The sequence below is a fragment of the Branchiostoma lanceolatum genome, chromosome 19, assembly GCF_035083965.1.
Source record: "Branchiostoma lanceolatum isolate klBraLanc5 chromosome 19, klBraLanc5.hap2, whole genome shotgun sequence".
Taxonomy (NCBI): Eukaryota; Metazoa; Chordata; class Leptocardii; order Amphioxiformes; family Branchiostomatidae; genus Branchiostoma; species Branchiostoma lanceolatum.
In genome coordinates this window covers 10,874,949-10,892,937 of record NC_089740.1, presented here as the reverse complement: position 1 = coordinate 10,892,937, position 17,989 = coordinate 10,874,949, and the positions used below count along the sequence as shown (strand labels likewise).

Genomic DNA, 17,989 nt, shown 5'->3' with positions numbered 1-17,989 from the left:
AGCTAATGTGGCCCATGGGGTATAAAAACAGAGATAGGCACTGCCCCTAAACACCAAAAGGTGTGGGGAGGATTTTAAGTAGGCAAAAACCTCCTTTCCCCTACTATCTCAAAATGAAGTTCCTACAAAAATAACTCACCTTCACGTTCGTTCTGCTTCATCGTCTTCTGGCTGATGTGGCGGGAGCACGGGCCGTAACCCTTGCTGGTCGCCGCGGAGATGCAGACCTCGTACGTCGTGTCGGCATCGAGGCCTTTGATCTCGAGCTGGGTCTGCCAACCTCGCACTTCCTGTGCCCGCTAGATAGGAAAAGGGACAGAAAAAAAATGTCACCTTTTGTTTGTTTGTTTGATTGTTTGTCGTGGGTCTGGCTGGTACAAATGTACCTCGGTCGATACGGAATACACCTTGTTGTATTCTATACATGTATGTACAAACAGGCTCATATTCTCATTTGATCCACTAAAACCTGGATGAACCTCAGAGTCTGCTCTTTATGATAAGGGTGGTGGGTTCTTGTACGTGCTTGAGGTGTGGCTCTCCTCAAACACGGGACCTCCATTTAATGCCCTATCCGAAGAATGTCCCTTTAGCCGAAGCTGGGTACTCATGATCATTTACACCTGACTAGAGTGAGGAAACTGGTGTTAATTGCCTTTCCTAAGGGCACAACATCGGTGCCTGTCATGGATTCACACTCAGTACCTCCAAGTTCTGAGTCAACAACCCTAACCACAAGGCCACAGTGGTTGTATACTTTGATGTTGATGTTGTATGTTACATGTGTATGTAATAAATTACCAGGGAAGCAGGGTGCCCTATAGGTGTCCCCTGCAAAAGGAGGATGTCAGATTTCTTTGTTTGCTCATGTAGGGCATCCAGAAGACACCTTGACGCCTTGCTAGCTAATAGCAGGCAAAGATAGGGTAAGCTAAGGTGATGGAAAGCTTGATGTATCTACCTCGATATCTTCATCCTTCTCCTTCTTGTACTTGACTTTGTAGTTGACGATCTGCCCCCGGCTGTCCTCGCGGGAGAGGGGCTGCCATCCTACGTCAATGGAGTACGGACTTCTACTGCTCAGCGACAAGATGGGAGCCGCTATGGGAACTGAAACGAAATAGGTACAGTACGTTTATACATGTATCATGTCAGTGTGAACCTAATGGTTGTATTCTGCATATTATAGAAGAACTTTATTGCACTACAATTGTACATGGTACAAAGTATGGCAAGAATTTCGTAAACATAACACAAAATAGAAGTATAGAATAAAACTAATTACTAATTCAATTCAATAAGGGCTAGCATACGTTTTCGATATAGTGTTATAATCCAGTTGGTTTAATAAAAGTGTAAATGCGGTGGTTTTATGTTTGAGGTTTCCGCAGTGACTTCTTCACCATGAACTTTAAACCACTGACTGCAAAAATGCTTATATACCACTTATTATTTGTTTCAACTGCAAACTTAAAACTGCCGCAAGCACTCCATTTTCTCCTTAGCGTAAGATTACATTCCAAAAAACTTAAAATACAGTTACAGTATCTACAAAATAGATCCACTGTTACTTGATGTTGTTGACTTTGGTTCCGACAGTTTTCTCTTTTTTTTGCCTGGTCTGCCAGGCGTTCCAATGATAACTGCTCTAAGTCGATTAATAAGAGGAAACCCTGCAACCGCTTTTCGTTGCAATACTTTTGTATCCTGACAGGGGGCTCTGCTTATATACATATGTACAGCAAATGACTTGAAATGAATAGAATCTACAAACAAGTTATTTAACCTTCTCCCTGCTGCCTAACCCCATGATATAACAAATATAATTTGGTGCAAAAGGCTACCTTAGCAGTCTGAAGGTTAATAAAAATCGCAATGCACCAACTCAGACTAGAGATATAAAACGTAAGGCAAGCAAAGAAAATATGACTGGAGGTTAAAAGGTGGACAGTGGTAAGTAGGGTTAAGGAGTTCAACTCATGCACATCTATGTACAGTACTAGTAGCCTAACTGTGAGGCTGCTACCAGTTGAGCTACAGGGACATCCCCTCTTTTTCAAAACTGTAAATGCAGACATGTTTGTGGTGGTTTTATGTTCATGGTTTTCACAGTAAACTCTTCAGCCCAAACTTCAAACCACCGCGAAACGTTTTGCCCACCAATGACTGTAGCGCTACTATTATTTCAAACGTGAACTTAAAACTATTGCGTTTTTTCCCTACTGCGAACTAAAAACCATGCAAACTTAAATGCATTTACAGTTAGTACTCCACAGTCATCACTGTTCCTTACCTCCCTCCATGGTTCTGGCCACCACTTGTTGAGAGTGTCTGTCGCTGGCGGCCGCCGCGGTGTAAGCTGACATGTAGAAGGTGTAGTTGGTGTTGGGGAGCAGGTCGGTCACCAGGAACTCGGTCTGAGACACGTTCACCGGCACCTTCTCCTCCTTGTTGTTACCTGTCACAGAAAACAAGTCAACAACTTAATATCATTTTTTGTTTGTTTCTGTTTTATTTAGCCAGGGTGGCCCAACTTTGCAGTGGGGCCTTGGATAACACAATACAATCAGTACAAAAACATAAGTCTAAAATACATATACACCGATACATACAAAATTGACAGAGACATAATCCATACTCGTAGTCCATATTCCGTTCCTGTCATAAGGTGAGGTCAGAGGTCAGTTCATTTGTTTCAACATCCTCTTAAACGTTACACTGTTTGGAGCATTTTTCATTGAACGTGGTAGCTTGTTCCATTCACCAACACCTCTGTGGCTGAACTTTCGCCTTCCACATTCCAGACGTGTCTGAGGCAGTTGCATAGATCGATTTAGACTGTGGCGTGATTTCATTTTGTGGATTTTCAAAATAACGAAAGACCATGGCATACATACAAAATAAGTGCCACACATGTACATGTGTAACAACAAAATTGAACACTAAACCAGAAAGCAATAGTATATGATCACAAAAATCAATGAGAACCTCTTTTGATGATTATCAAAAGTTCTTTCGGTTATTGTGTGTCAGGGTGGAGTTTGCCATGCTGCAGCAGGCAGAATCATCATGTTGACAGAGACCCTGATGAGGATGCTAGGAAAGTGTTAGGGTGGTCTCCCAAGTCCCAAATTTCAAGACAATCCATGATTGATTTTATGACTTGAATATTACTTGAAAAGTTCTTACTGTCTTTTAGGTGAATATCTTCAAATTTACATATTATGATGAGAGTCACCGTCAGGTAACACGTTTGTGTTAGTTAACAAGTAACCAATCAGTGTTCAGCATTTTCTCAGTATCAGCCAACATCAATTGAGTTTTTTATCTTCTGTCTGGTGACAAGTTTCTGTTAAGAACTAACCAATCAGAGATCAACTTCTCCTTGATATCAGCCAATAATATGCTGTCACAGTGACTTTTAACCTTTTGTCTGGTAACAAGTTTCTATTCAGAAATAACCAATCAGCCATCAGCATTTCCTCAGTATCAGCCAATGACAAGTGAGTTTTAACCTTCTGTCTGATGATAGGTTTTTTGTAAAGTAGTAACCAATCAGTGATCAGCAACTTTGGTATCAGCCAATAAGATGTGACTTCTTACCGACTGGCTGGTAACAAGGTTCTATTAGAAGTAACCAATCAGTGATCAGCATCTTCAGTATCAGCCAATAAGATGTGAGTTCTTACCTTCAGTCTGCAGGTAGTGGATGGTGTAGGCAATGATGGGAGACTTGCTCACAGATGGAGTCCACCTCACCAGAATCTCGGTGGAGCTCCTGGTGATCAGTCGGATGTTTTGAGGTGGGTCTGGACTGTCACCTAAAGAAACAACAAAAGACATGAACTTGTCATCTTTATGATTTTGGACAATTGGTAGCAACAAGATAATTAATGTTTAAAGTAAGCAACTTGATTTTTTTACAATCATGCAACCTCAGACACACACCAAAAAAAATAAAAAATACATGCAGATACTGTAAATGCAGAAATGTTCGCGGTGGTTTTATGTTCGCGGTTTCCGCTCCCTTAACCACAAACTTTAAACCACTGTGAAAAGCCGTTCTATTGTGTGACAGTAGCACTTACTATTGTTTCAAGCGCGAACTCAAAACCACCGCGAACATTCCATTTTCTCCCTACCGAGAAATCAATTAATCCCCACAAACATTTCTGCATTTACAGTACTTCATGTGATCTAATTATGAGTTTATTCAGTATCCAAACTACATGTACATATACCAAACATTAAACAAGGGACTATAGGAACAATAAAATTCACATGTACATTACAGTGCAATATTTTCCTTTTTACTGTTTCTAAGTCATTTATAACAAACATGTACTTTTGACATCTATCATTCTGTAAAAAAAACAGTTTAAAAAAATGACTGGACTTACTTTCCACCCTTATGGTGAGCCTGGCGTATCCATACACCATTCCATAGTCGTTGTACCCGATACACTGGTACATGCCTTCATCCGCCAATACGACCTAGGAAATATAAAGAAATGTCACGAATAGTGTCACTAGAGAAACGGGTAAGAGACAATTCCTGGACAACTTCTTTTTTGTTCTTTAAGTGGCAGAACAAAAAAGCGTAATTCTTTCATTAATTTTCTATTTGGATTGCAAGTACAAATGTACAAATGTAGGATGTTACTGTGGATAAATCTATTTTCACCGGGATTCAATTTTATGTAGAAAAGAAGGTTTTGGTTTGTTTTAAGTAGGACTAGAAAGGAGGTTTTCCCGTTGCTTTAAGTTTGTAGTCAAAACAATACTGGTGGAAAGGCACAGCGAAACCAGCTAAAAATAAAACCACTGCAAATATGCCATGGTATACGGTAGTTGCGTACCGATGTGAATGTTTTGTCAGAATTCAATTCAATTTTACAGTAGAACTAGAAAGGGGGTTTTTGTATTGCTTTAAGTTTGTGGTCAAAACAATGCTAGTGGAAAAGCACAGCGAAACCAGCTAAAAATAAAACCGCTGCGAATACGCCATGGTACACAGATACAGTAGTTGCGTTACCCGATGTGCAGAATTCAATTTCACAGTAGGACTAGAAAGGAGGTTTTTGCATGGCTTTGAGTTTGTAGTCAAAACAATGCTAGTGGAAAAGCACAGCGAAACCAGCTAAAAATAAAACCACTGCAAATACGCCATGGTATACTGTAGTTGCCTACCGATGTGATGACCAGCTCCGTTGGGTGCTTCTCGATACGACCGTTGATGTAGATCGGCGTCCCGTTAAACAGCCATACTGTTTCGGGCTTCGGAGTCCCCTTTATCTCACAGGGGAGTCGAGCTGTCTTGGCCGTGGCTATGTCGTCCATGTCAACTGGACCCCTGATAACCGTTGGCGGCTCTGTAATAAACAAACAAACAAACAAACTAAACGGTTAATAACAGCCAACAACGTTTTTAAATTCTGAATACATACAGTTAGATGTTAAAAAGAAGGTTCAAATCCTTTTGGTGTATGCATGTATGGCTGTGCCTATCTCTTTTCCTATAGCCCTTGGGCCACACAACTTACTAGTAGTCAAGCCAGAATGGCCTAAGCAGATTTGATTTCATAAATTCATTACACCAAATATTTCTGATGTACATACCTCAAAAATCTCAACATACAATGTATATAAGGTACGTTACTTAACAGAAAGAATGCAATATTTCAAAAATACGCAAACAAAAATGGAGGCTGGAAAGGGATTCTTACCGACAACTGTTAAGGTGGCATTCGCGGTTTGTCGGATGCGGGTTTGAGGTTTATTTGCTGAACAAACGTAGGTGTCACTCTTGTCCACAGTGACATCCTGGAGCCTGAGGTTGCCCTTAATGAACTGTACACCGGACGTCCCTATGTTCCCACCTGCAGTCAGACAAATTATTTATATTAAGTACGTGGATAGAGTGCGTCAGGAAGGACATTAAGGTGTACATGTGCGGCCTCATCAGCGTAGACCCGCTGGACAGATCTGCTTGGAATCCTGGTGCGGAGACTAGCCGACTGCTGCCCACCCCTGTGTCAGTGAACCCGGCAGCAGCATAATCAAATATTGGATACTACTACAAATGACAACACACAGACAAAAAATTGGTAGACACAGACATCAAAATGAGATGAAGACGTTAGCATTTTGCCGTGCAAGTAATGCTGTGGTCATAAACACTTCAAAGGACCTCGTGCATTAATAAGAAATATTGACGATAATACAGGAGCTGTACAGAAGGCTGTTTCTAGACCACGACAAAAATAGTTACTCAAGCAACTGGATAAAATTTTGAAACAGTCAGACGTTTCAGACAGCATCCGCTGTCTTTCGTCAGTGACTAAGGATAAGGATTAAACTTTGACTGTTTCAAAATTTTATCCAGTTGCTTGAGTAACTATTTTTGGCGTATCTTACTACCTGGATTTCTAACCTTCATCGATGTTTCTAGACCAGTTTGAATAACCTGCTCTCAGCCAATCACAGCCCCTTTTATCTTGTAGTTTCAGCCTGTCTTTAAAGCTGGATACAGCCCTGCATCATTAGGAGAATGATGATGTAGTACTTACTCTTCCTGCTCCATGACATGATGGGTTCAGGGTTCCCTGTCGCCATACATTCCATGAAGACATCCTGGTGAGCCAGCACGGTCAGGTTCTGTGGCTTCGTCGTAATGCGTGGCTCCTGCTCCGCATCTGGAGCTGCTACAGAACCATTGGAAACATTTTGTTAATGCTAACGCAGCATCGAATGGCCAAACGAGATCGAGAATACATGGGTTTAACTCCTGGCGTTCGAATTCGTAGCTAGAAGTTGGGTCCTTTGGAAAGGCACTTTACATAACTTTCCTCACTCCACCCAGGTGTGAAAATTGGTACCAGACTTTGGTTGGGGAGGTAAAAGATAGTGAAAAGTGAGGGATGGGTTCCGCCTTCCAATACCGTGCCCTGGACATGCACAGTTAGGATCTTCAGATAATCTTGTCTATCACATGTACACCTACTTACATACAATGTACATGTCATACCAGGGTCATGAAAACTTTCGAGATTGTCACGCTGGTACCTCGGGTGATACAGGGTCCACAATGTCGTATTCTATACATGTAAGGTTATGCTCAGTTGGGTTAAGGCGGCCCAAGAAGTATTATTCCATACATATCAATACATCCTGTAACTTTCGATAGCCTTGTCGCACCACGATGAAACTTCACACAGTTTTAGAACTATTTAAAACGCATTGAATAAATAATACTTTAGTTTTTCTACAGCTAGATTTTGGGTTAGAAATACACATTTTGGTTAAAAAGAGCTGTGTATTTCATGGGTTTACGCGCGCAGGCGGTAACACCAACTTTCATCATGATATTTTACAAGAAGAGAGCTAACCTCATACAAATCATTTTGTCCGAGGCTATTTTGTTTATAATGACGATGAAATTATTTTTTTGGGTCAAAAACATCAGAAACCACTATTTTTGGGTCATATTTTGTTAAAAATTCGCCCCAGTTTAAAAAAAATCAAAATCTATGCAAAATAGCCCCGGACAATTTTGATAAGAAAGCTATAATGAAGAATATTTGATTACTCCAAAGATCAAGTCTGTTCTATCTGGAACACCTCCGTCAAAACAGCGCTAGTAGGACTCGGCGCGGCTCATGTTCGTGGAGGAGACCTTCCAAACCATTTGATTGAAACATTTAGAATGTAATACAATCCAAATCATGGCCTATAAAACAATTTTGTACATATAACGTTACGTACACCTGAGATATATATGATTGGGCAGTGGAATAGACCTTGCGCCCCCCGAATTGCTCTGTAGTGGAACATTTCGAACCGTGTTCGAGTTCGGCCGAGCCGCTGGCCAGGCACGAGGCCGAACTCGAACACGAATTTTAGAGCCTGGGCTGCCTTAACCCAACAGAGTGTACATATTACAAGAATGCCAAATGTAACACAAAAATCAAATCTTGATGTCTTACCAAATGTTACAGTGAGGTCTGCAGGTTGGCTTCGGCGTTCTCTGAGCATGTTGGACGCCACACATCTGTATCTACCCGTGTCATTTTGTTGCACTTTGTGGATTTGTAGAACTCCTGAGGGAAGTTGAACGAACCTGGTGGAAAAGAAGATATCACAAAAAAACAGTAAGGCCAAAGCAAATCAGCTCTAGACCTGATCCTCAGGTTCTCGTACGCCCTCTAGCAGAGTTACACCGAACTGCACCTCTTTCACACATAGTTGATGTTTTCGGAGCATTGAGCTATCAAACTGTCACTTTCTAACAAGGAGGTAGGTAGTACTGTAGAACAGTAAGACTACTGCTTTGTTCTCAGACTTAAGACAACAATGTTGAACTGGCAGATCAAAAGAGTCTGGGGTACATGTACATGTGGTACACACAGTTTCAGGGAGTGAAAATACATTTTTGTACGTTAGTCAGATATTCAAGCTTACCTCCCACCCCTTTGTTTTTATCCTGCTTAGTTCTACCTTAAAATATAACATAAAATCCAAGAACTAAGGAGATAAATTGGTGCGAACTAATGAGCTGCTGCTTATCTTCAAACTAATGCACAATATTTTCCTTTTCATCCTATTTAAAGATCCTGTCTTGTAATTTCATCCTGGTCTTGCTCCTGATATTTTCAAGCGCCCTCTAGCAGAGTTCTACCAAACTGCACAGGGCCACTCACCTGTCACTATGAGGGAGAGGCAGCCTATCCTTCTCCCATGAGATAGAGGCTGGAGGTACTGCGTTTTGTGTATAACACTGAAAGCGAGCGATGCCACCGACCACAGCTTGAGTTGAGGTTGGCTGCACCGAAAATTTTGGCAGAGCTGTGAAAACAAAAGTGACATCATTGGTCAAAATAGAACTTTTAGAAGATCAGATGGAAAGTTCATATGTGTTGGTAGAATTAATTCAGGATCAGAATGAATTATAACTATAAGCTGGTTCACTGTTTAGAATCTGCATGTACAGCAAGATGGATTGAGGGTAATATGTCAAAGGTGAAGGCCCCTAACTTGTAAACGGTTCTTCTCTACACAATGCTTAATACATTTCCAGAAGTATTTGGTTTATGTCTCAGGGGCCTTCACCTTTGGCACAATTGACAATACCTACAATGCATCTCAATGTACATGTGCAGTTTAAACCGCGAACTGGCTTATCATTCCATATAAACCAAATGAATACATTGTCAGAATTACTAACATAACTTAAGCATGTTGCAAGCTGGGTATGCATTCGAAAAGTGGAATTGAAGTTGTTTTTTCGTGGTTTAGCAGTGATGCCTTGTTTAGGCAAACTTTGGCTAGGGACAGTGACTTAAAGCATCAGTTAACATGTCTCACTCCTTTTTCAACTGAGTCTCCGAGCAGAATACTTTAAGAAAACAAGACAAAACAAAGTATCACTGAATATTTCATGATCAACACATTCAGCACAAGCCTTCCCTTGGCTACTTGCCTAACATGTGTATATCATGAAAAAAAAAAAGGATAACATCCTTGAGTCGATTGTCCAAAGTAAATTTAAAGTACAATGCAGATTTACATGTATAGCTAGTTAGGCATCTTGCTTGCTATGCACTGGTAAGGCTTTGCCTAACACCATATTGCCTAACTAATTCACCCTAGGTTGGCAGGAACAAGTGACATGTACATAACATTACCTCTACAAATGTAGGTAAGGTACATTTGTACAACAGCAATCCTGTGCCACTAAAAACCATTGACTGAAAACAGATCTGAATCTTACAGGTATTTTCATGTTACATTACCTTAATTAGAATTCCTCTCAAGGGTATAAAAACTACGCAAATAGCGGAGAGGACAGAAGAGACTCTGGAGCTATAGTAGGTTTGAATACAAGGCTAAGAAAAACTAACTGTTTGGGATATAGGACACAATACAACAGACGTCAATCTTTAACTATAGAACCTCTTGATCTGATGGTATCTTTCTGGGAACTCCTAGATCTATAGACATTTAGATATTAACAATCATTTTCCTTTGAGAGATGCAACCAGAAAATTGTAACCATTGACAACAGAATATGCACAGGATCTAAATACATGTACGTGTAACACCGATTCATACAGGGTGACTGCTACTACATGACAGACAAAATCAAAACAAAAAGGTTATATAATAATACATAGCGCATGCAAAGAATTTAAATGATACCAAATATAAAGTTCAGTAAAAAAAGTCAACCACCCCCCTCTCCATAACAGCTTTCTAGAATAAAACGTTCCATTAGGAAGGATGTTACATTGTGTCCCAAATGATTTGATTCCCTAAAGCCGGTTGACCTTGAAATTCTCCACTATCAAAGCTGCATGATCGGCTCTGATGCCATCCCTAATTTGTTCAACCTTGGTCGGATTACAAGCCAACGTGTGTTCTTTTGATCAACTTGCCTGCAGACATTGGTACTTAAATAACCGTTACAGTGCTAAAGCTGTTCAAGGCCTTTGGTAGATTGAAGACTTTAACAGCTGTAAGTTTCTATAGCAATCAATTCGATGTTAGATATATCAAGGATAAGTCTTTAGATATAATAATTTCCTTGTAATGACAGAAGATTTTGGTAGGAACTGATGCAAGAAAAAAAGTCGAACAAAAACACATTAAGGCACAAAAAAATACAGCTGTATGTATAATATACACTACAGAGATGTACACTACAGAAACATGTGTATATTTCAATGTTAGCTATGTTTATTTCTTTGTACTGATAGCAGATTTCAGTCATAGAGCCAACGTAAGAAAAATTCCCACCGAAACGCATTTGAGTCCAACAAAATATAGCCTTCACATTGAAAGGTAAACAGAGAAACTCAAGTTGGTGTTTTGCCCGAATGTAAACAAGCTTAGGGCCGGCAATAACACAGATACGAGGACATAATTGGTTACTTTACACCATACGTGACCAAAAATGCTAACCGTACCAGGAAGGACATTATTCTCTGTTTAGGCATCAACCCCCTCATTTACCTTCCCATAGTACAGTCCAACACTAGTCCTATTACAGTAATCCTAAGGGACATACCATGTCTTGTCATACAAGGGGTGTTGGGGATGTCAACACAGCTGTGCTTTAATATGATGCAAACAGCAGTGGTTAGGGTCAGGAGCATTTTGACCTGCATGGTTTCGCTTGGGTACACACTTATTGGCTGGACCTTACTCATTCCCTGTTCTGAAGAAAGCCAGTGGCTGTCACAGATTTCCACCATAACTTTCAAAGGCCCTGCTTATTCACAGATAGCAGCCTTAGTCATGGCTGGTATTATGTCAAAACCACATGAACTCAAAAACCATTGTGGTGAATCTATTGTGGCTTTTCTGACATGAAATCTGGCAGCCAGCCTAGAGATTGAATACAAATATGGACAGAATTACAAGGCTTTCAAAGGGGACCATTCACATATCAAGAAACACTTATCAGTATAGTCTATCATTTCTTTAAGTTTATATTCTTAAATTCCCTCTTTAAAAAAAAAATTCGAAAAACAAGGTTATTATATTGAATTTAGACGGAGTCCTAATTGTTGTTAATCCATTTCCTGTACAATATTTGTTCTTTGTCTTGATTGACATCCCTTTGTGAAATGTATATAAGCATCACCCTTGACCCATGACCCTGACCCTGAACCTTAACTATGAATATTGGCCATGACACGTGACCTTTTCGTTTCCATCACAGAAGAGGCACAGACACTGGAAAATACAGCTACAAACATCAATTAGGTGATGTAAGAGCTCCACCTGTCCCAAAACTAGGGTAAGTCAAAGTTCCCCCAAGTTCCCATACCGATGGTGCATAGGGCAGTGCTCATCTCCGTTTCAGTAGCCCTTGGGCCACACAACTTTGTGCAATCACTACAGCAGGGGGCTAGTCCACTGTTAGTGGTGTGTTTAATTTCCATTCTCTTTCCCAAATGCTGAGTGCTAAGCAGAGAAAGCAGTATACCATTTGGTATGACCCGGTCGGGGATCGACTCACGACCTACCGTGTGCAAGGCGAACACTCTACCCACTAGGCCATTGCACTAGGGTAAAGTGAACACCATTCTCATTGGCTAACATTGGCCGAAATTGCAGAGAATTTCCTTTCCACGTGTTTCGGAGAAACCAGGTTATAACTCTCCAAGGCACTCAAGTCTGTAAATCACATCCAGCGACAAAATAAGGACCCTGCTCAAACTAACCCTATCTAACTTCTAAGGAGAATAAAACATCCTTGCCCTATCTACCTCTGGATCCAATCTAAAGAGTGCCACACAAATGTAAACAACCATCATGATCAAACAAAAGCTATGCTATTTGAAGGGACCATGCCACTGCTAATTGCCAAGCTCCGGAACTTGGAAGCTTGCCAGCCCTCTAAATTCCCACCAAATTTCGGGTGGATATTTTTATCCATCCTTATCCCAAAAATAACTCATAGGGCCTGACCTGGGCTTGCTATATGAGATGGCAACTCTGTAACAAGTCAACAAGTCACAGAGAATATCTGCAAAGGTACCGATGAGAATAACCTTGACCGTACAACTGTACCAACAATCATAGCCTTACACTTTGTGATTCTACTGCATACTGTAAATGCAGTTAAGATAGCGGCACTTCAATTTTGCTGCAAACTAAAAATCAAGAGTTTGCGGACTTTCTATGAGTTCAACCAACCAACCATACATAAGCAATGCAAGAAAGCGCAAAAGTTTCCAATGAGAGATCGACATGAAAACTTTAATTTTCTAAACATAAAACCACAGCGATTATTTCACGATTTACAGTATTTACGATTTATGGTTCCTTGAACCATTCTGCTGCACAAATCTGTGACGGCTGACTGACCTTAACATCCTTGAAGCAATCTTTTGTTTTGGATAGGTTAGATGACCAAAGGGCAATATGCACACCTGCATTCATACATTGTAAACATGTACATGTCCGCTCATCCACACCAATCTCCAGGGGCGGCTTTTTTATAAGTCATCTCGTAAAATTTTCTGACTGGACTGTCCTCAATTCACCCAAAGTTAGGATAGTGAATGTAAGAGTAACTTGGCCAGTAAAAAGATTGGAATCGCTATTAAAGATTACGATCTATAAGCATTGTATTAACATGCAAAAATGCATGTTTTCAAAGCTAGTTTTTAAAAATATCACAATTTTCAGTCCATCTCCCCATAGTCTTTGGATCATTGAGCACACCACCAATAACAATTACAATCTTATGTCAGATTTAACACATCAAATCAAAGCCCTGCACCACAAATATCCTTCCCAAGGTCTCATGCATATTTGGTTGACGTCAAAATCAATGGCTTTTACAAAACCTACCAAGAAAATTACACAGCTTCCATCAAAACACAGTGGTTGGTTCTGCTAGACTCCATTTAACTGTGAGAATCGAACCTCAAGCATAAGGTAAAGGGGCTTGCACTTTGTGCTACCCTAGAGCTTTGGGCGATACCACATGGGGAGTATAGTTATGCATGGTGCCAACAGAACATAAAACATTGACAAAGCCGCACTCTCGGCTGTGTCAGAAATCTAGCAGCACGACGACCTTGGCATTCAACAGCAAAAGGACAGCGGCAGCGTTGCTTACTTGCTCAGGAATGAAGATTTATGACTTCTACGAGCAAGGAGGTTCCATTCACATGTGTCCCATGCTGTAAGAAGGGAAGCTGGGATCAAAATGACACAAAATGAAATAGCTGTCAGATTCTGAATTTACTGGGTCGCCCTTTTGGTTGAAGTAAAATTAATGTCATACAATGTATCCAGCTGTATCGTACTCATAAAATCTGATTTATCTATCCAAGGACCTCTGCATTAAACTGCATTTGAGTCTCATTTAACTGGCAATCTTTTCATGAAGCACAATCGTTGCTGATGGTCAGCAAAAATATTTTTCTAAAAACCTAGTATCTTTTGAACTCCTTGATTTGCTACAATGCAATTCAAATAAACAGCAAAATGATCATGTGAATGTGGCCTTTAGGAGATGCTAACACATAAATTTTTGCCGCCTCCTTATGCAAATTACTGCTATTCCACCAACCTTCCCCTTTACCACCAAATCGCGCCACTTTTCTTGTCCCTTGACACAGAAACTGACTGAGGCAACAAAAGGAAGGAAAAGCTTCACACACACCAATTACTGATAATTTTCCATCCGTTATCAGAAACCCTGTAATTTCCATTCTCTCTCTCTCCTTGTAAAATATTATTAAACTTTGGTAATCTGAGGATTCTTGCTAATGAAATAATCCGGGTGTAGAACACAACACTGTCTAACTACCTGTTAAGTACTAATTGATAGTGTTAAAAAAACATCCAGGTAGAACAAACATGATGAAGCTTATCGTTGCGCTTTCACTGACATGCTGCTTTTCTACTAGATAAAACGGCTGATTTTCTACAAACCAAACCAAGTACGAAATTATACCTATTTGAATCCCATTCACCCCTATTTCCTGTAATTGGTACCTTCATTGCTGGTACCTGTCATAACAACAAGGCCATATCCACTAGTACAAAAGGGGTGAGCAGCATGTGGAGTGCAATAATACACCGTTTCATAGTCAAGTTCCTATAGATCCATGCAGCTCAAATATCAGAGTTTTGACCCTTTTCTTTTCCCCCTGTGGTAGGCCTACAAATGATAGATTTGGGAATTAATTGGGTTTGAAAGAATAATAATAACAGATGGGAGTTAACCAAACAACAACGCTGGGACAAAGGGAGGTTTCAGATTTTCATGTTCAAGGACATCCCACGGTGTCTCCTACACAGATTCTTTCTTCTGGACAGATGGGAAAGTGAAAATTTGATGGGAAAGTGAAACTTTATCTTCCACATCTAAGAGATGCCAGTAAATTTACATGTTCAAACCACATACTGCAAAAACAACCCAGAGCAACTGTTTGAAATTCCACCAGCTTATGGAATATAGGCAGCATTTTTGTGTCAACAGTATACCACAGTATACCAAATTCCATTACCAGAGCTTGCAAAATTTTACGGATTCTATAATTTTTAAAAATCATAGAATCCGTGGCTATGTGCTTTTTTAAAAATTAACTTACCAATATGAATTACGATATTGATTTTGTAATATAGAAGGCCATATAGCAGGAAAAAATGTTCGTTCTTAGTCCTTAATAGAATTGTTTCTCAATTAATTGTATGTGACAATTCAAAATTCTTGCATGAGTATGCAGAATATATATAATGTTGCCCTTCATTATCCAGAGGGGTGCAGCCATATTGGCAGAACAGCCTTAGGTCGAGGGGTCAAGGCCAGGGGTATGCCCAAATAAGGCATGTTGAGCAGAGCCTCCATATGGAAGGGAAGATTAAGTGTCCAGTTGCTAAGCAACAGAAACCCTGCCATCAGGATGAAAAATGTATTGTGTGGCTCTTTTGAATCCTCAGCAGTGGGAAAATCAGGCTTTCTGGAATAATTGGATTTAGGTGGGACGCTACTGGATGATGGGTGCCTTTGGGCGGGGCCTCTACGGAAGATTTGTAACCGCGAAGAAAAACAACGACAAAATGTTACCTGTTCCTTGCAAAGTGAATTACACAAGCAAACAAAAAAAACTTACTTCTAACTAATCAAATTGAACTTTACAAAAATTTGCATACATTTTTTCATGTCCAAATTTAAGCTCTTAAATACAATCCAAATTGCCTTTCAGGGCTTAAAATTTTGGGCGTATTCAGAGTAAAACAATTCCCAATTTTGAGACTTTTTCTAGTGCTCAGTTTTTTTAATAGAATGGAAAAAAACTTAAGGGGTAAAATGTAAGACTAAAGTTGGCAAGTCAACGCTGTTAAAGCCATGGTGCTTGAATGTGCTCGCATTCTTGTTCCCTTTTTATTTTCAACCATGACCTTGAAATTCCGCAAACATCCATCCATTTGGATGTCAGTGACCTTGATCAACTGACTGTTTTCATTCAATTTGATTCCGCTGGTATGCGCGCCTGAAATTCTCCTCGTAGCTTTTGCATAACCGTTCACCCAAGGCTAGAAAATCAAGTCATCCCAACTGAACCATGACTTTGTTTGAGCAAAAATAGACCGTTTTTTACGGTTCAGCATGCTGTGGATCATTTTTCCTCAGTTTTGGGGTCAAACGTCGGAATACATGTACATGACATTTGTGCAAACTTCACTCATAATGTTTTTACCTATATGCTTAAATTTGAAGGTATAATTTGAAGGCAGAATTTTTAATCAGTCTCAAACAAAAATGTAAATTTTCAGACTTTACTCTGGGCTTCATGATATATCAAAAGTGTAAATTGCTATGATATGATTCAAGAAATGGTACAGCTTATAGCCCCAGGATATAGATTAGACAAGGAGAAAAATCCAAGTGAGCATATACAATGAAGCACTGGCACTCATGGCAGAAACACTTGTCACTGCAGATCATTGAATAGCAGCATATTATCAATCCTTCCCCTAATATACTGCATTCTACACAATCATAGTGATCTGACATAATGGTTTACCCATGGTCTACCATTGTGTTGCATTAGATGGAGTTACATGTACATAATGTACCATAATTTTTCAATAATGCGTACTAAATTATGTACCATTGCATTGCATGGCATTGCATTGCCATTGCGTGTTCCTTATTCATTACCGGATCTTAGCCTGAGCTTGTCCATGTTCCCAAAAATAGACTCAAATTGACTTTGAATAACACATGGAAGTCACAAATCATACATGTTAATTCTAAGGTAAACATATCCTCTGTACAATGAGGCTTTTTCCTTCCAAAATCACCTTTATTGCAGAGTAGTACACTATACCAAATTACCAATCAGACAAAACACTACACTTGAGAACCAAGACTCAAGCAGGTTTAATATTACATATTCAATCTCTTGTAATAAGAAATCCAGGATCAATTTTGTTTCTTCAATTATGAAACAAGATTTCTTTAATTTTGTAAGTTGGGCATATTTTGTTTCAGGTCATCATTTCTATATATAGCTAATTTTTATGGAATGTAAGCTACTTTTGTAGCACATCCTGAAGTAGGTTTAATAATGGTCTCTCATATAAAAAAAAACACTCAATTCTCTTCTTTCCATTTCTTCTTCATTCAACAAAGCTTCATAAATTGTAAATTTGGCATATTTTGTTCCATGTCAACATTTCTATATAATGTAAGCTATGTTTATAGCACATGCTGCAGGTGGTTTAATAATATTTTCTCATATAAAAAATGCTATCAATTTTGTTCTTTCCATTTGGGCTGCATTCAACAAAGATTTCTTAAATTTGGCATATTTTGTTCCATAAACTGTATCACCTGTTTATTGCTGCGACATTTCTCTTGTACTAGTATTATGTAAGCTGTGTTTGGTGCTCATCCACCTACACAAATCAAGTATTCATTTCCACAGGGATAGCCCAGCCCTGGTTAAAAATCAATGCGATTGTCAACACACATGCTCATTTTTCAAATGATAAGTTAGTCATTAGCTAACTATTTGCTGTTCAGCAGTAAGGGGGGTTCGCGTGATGATCTTGCGAAGGTTTGTGACCACACACCCATGCCTAGGTTGTCAGGACTTAGCTCAGCAGCCTGGCTTGACCTGAGATGAACCTAACTCCAGAGGAAAAGTAGTTCCGGGCATCGTGCTATGAATAGGGGCCAGCGAAAGGTGTTTCTGGGCAGTAGAGTGACCAGTGGGCTCCTGTGGTCAAGCGTGGTACCTTCTCTGTTTGGTTGGCTAACAGGGGTGGTAAACATGCTTTCTTCTTACTGTATCCGGCCCTGTACTCTTTTACAAAACCTCTCCCAACCATTATCATGAAGAAAGGATTTTATTCTGTTTATAAAGAGCACATTTTGTTGTATTGTTTACAGCTTTAGCCGAAAAATCCAGTTAAACCTGGAGCATTGTGTTAAATCCTGTCTATTTGCCATCCA

General features: G+C 39.7%; 1 protein-coding gene and 1 long non-coding RNA gene across 3 annotated transcripts in view; one reads left to right on the top strand and one right to left on the bottom strand.

Moving 5' to 3' along the window:
• The window catches only part of LOC136425632 (protogenin-like), a 93,685-nt gene that overhangs the window by 13,698 nt on the left and 61,998 nt on the right, over positions 1-17,989 (bottom strand). Inside the window, exons 3-12 of one of the 2 annotated variants that reach the window (XM_066414559.1) lie at positions 8,700-8,844; positions 7,986-8,119; positions 6,570-6,704; positions 5,727-5,879; positions 5,191-5,372; positions 4,401-4,494; positions 3,690-3,821; positions 2,294-2,458; positions 962-1,110; positions 140-299 (exon numbers count right to left, since the gene is read on the bottom strand). In XM_066414559.1, the coding sequence (XP_066270656.1) occupies positions 140-299; positions 962-1,110; positions 2,294-2,458; positions 3,690-3,821; positions 4,401-4,494; positions 5,191-5,372; positions 5,727-5,879; positions 6,570-6,704; positions 7,986-8,119; positions 8,700-8,844 (1,449 nt within the window). The remainder of the gene's footprint in view (positions 1-139; positions 300-961; positions 1,111-2,293; positions 2,459-3,689; positions 3,822-4,400; positions 4,495-5,190; positions 5,373-5,726; positions 5,880-6,569; positions 6,705-7,985; positions 8,120-8,699; positions 8,845-17,989) is intronic. The other variant, XM_066414560.1, reaches the window with a different exon arrangement.
• The window catches only part of LOC136425633 (uncharacterized), a 39,622-nt gene continuing 33,053 nt past the window's right edge, over positions 11,421-17,989 (top strand). Inside the window, exon 1 of the long non-coding RNA XR_010754094.1 lies at positions 11,421-11,800. This is a non-coding gene — a long non-coding RNA (uncharacterized lncRNA). The remainder of the gene's footprint in view (positions 11,801-17,989) is intronic.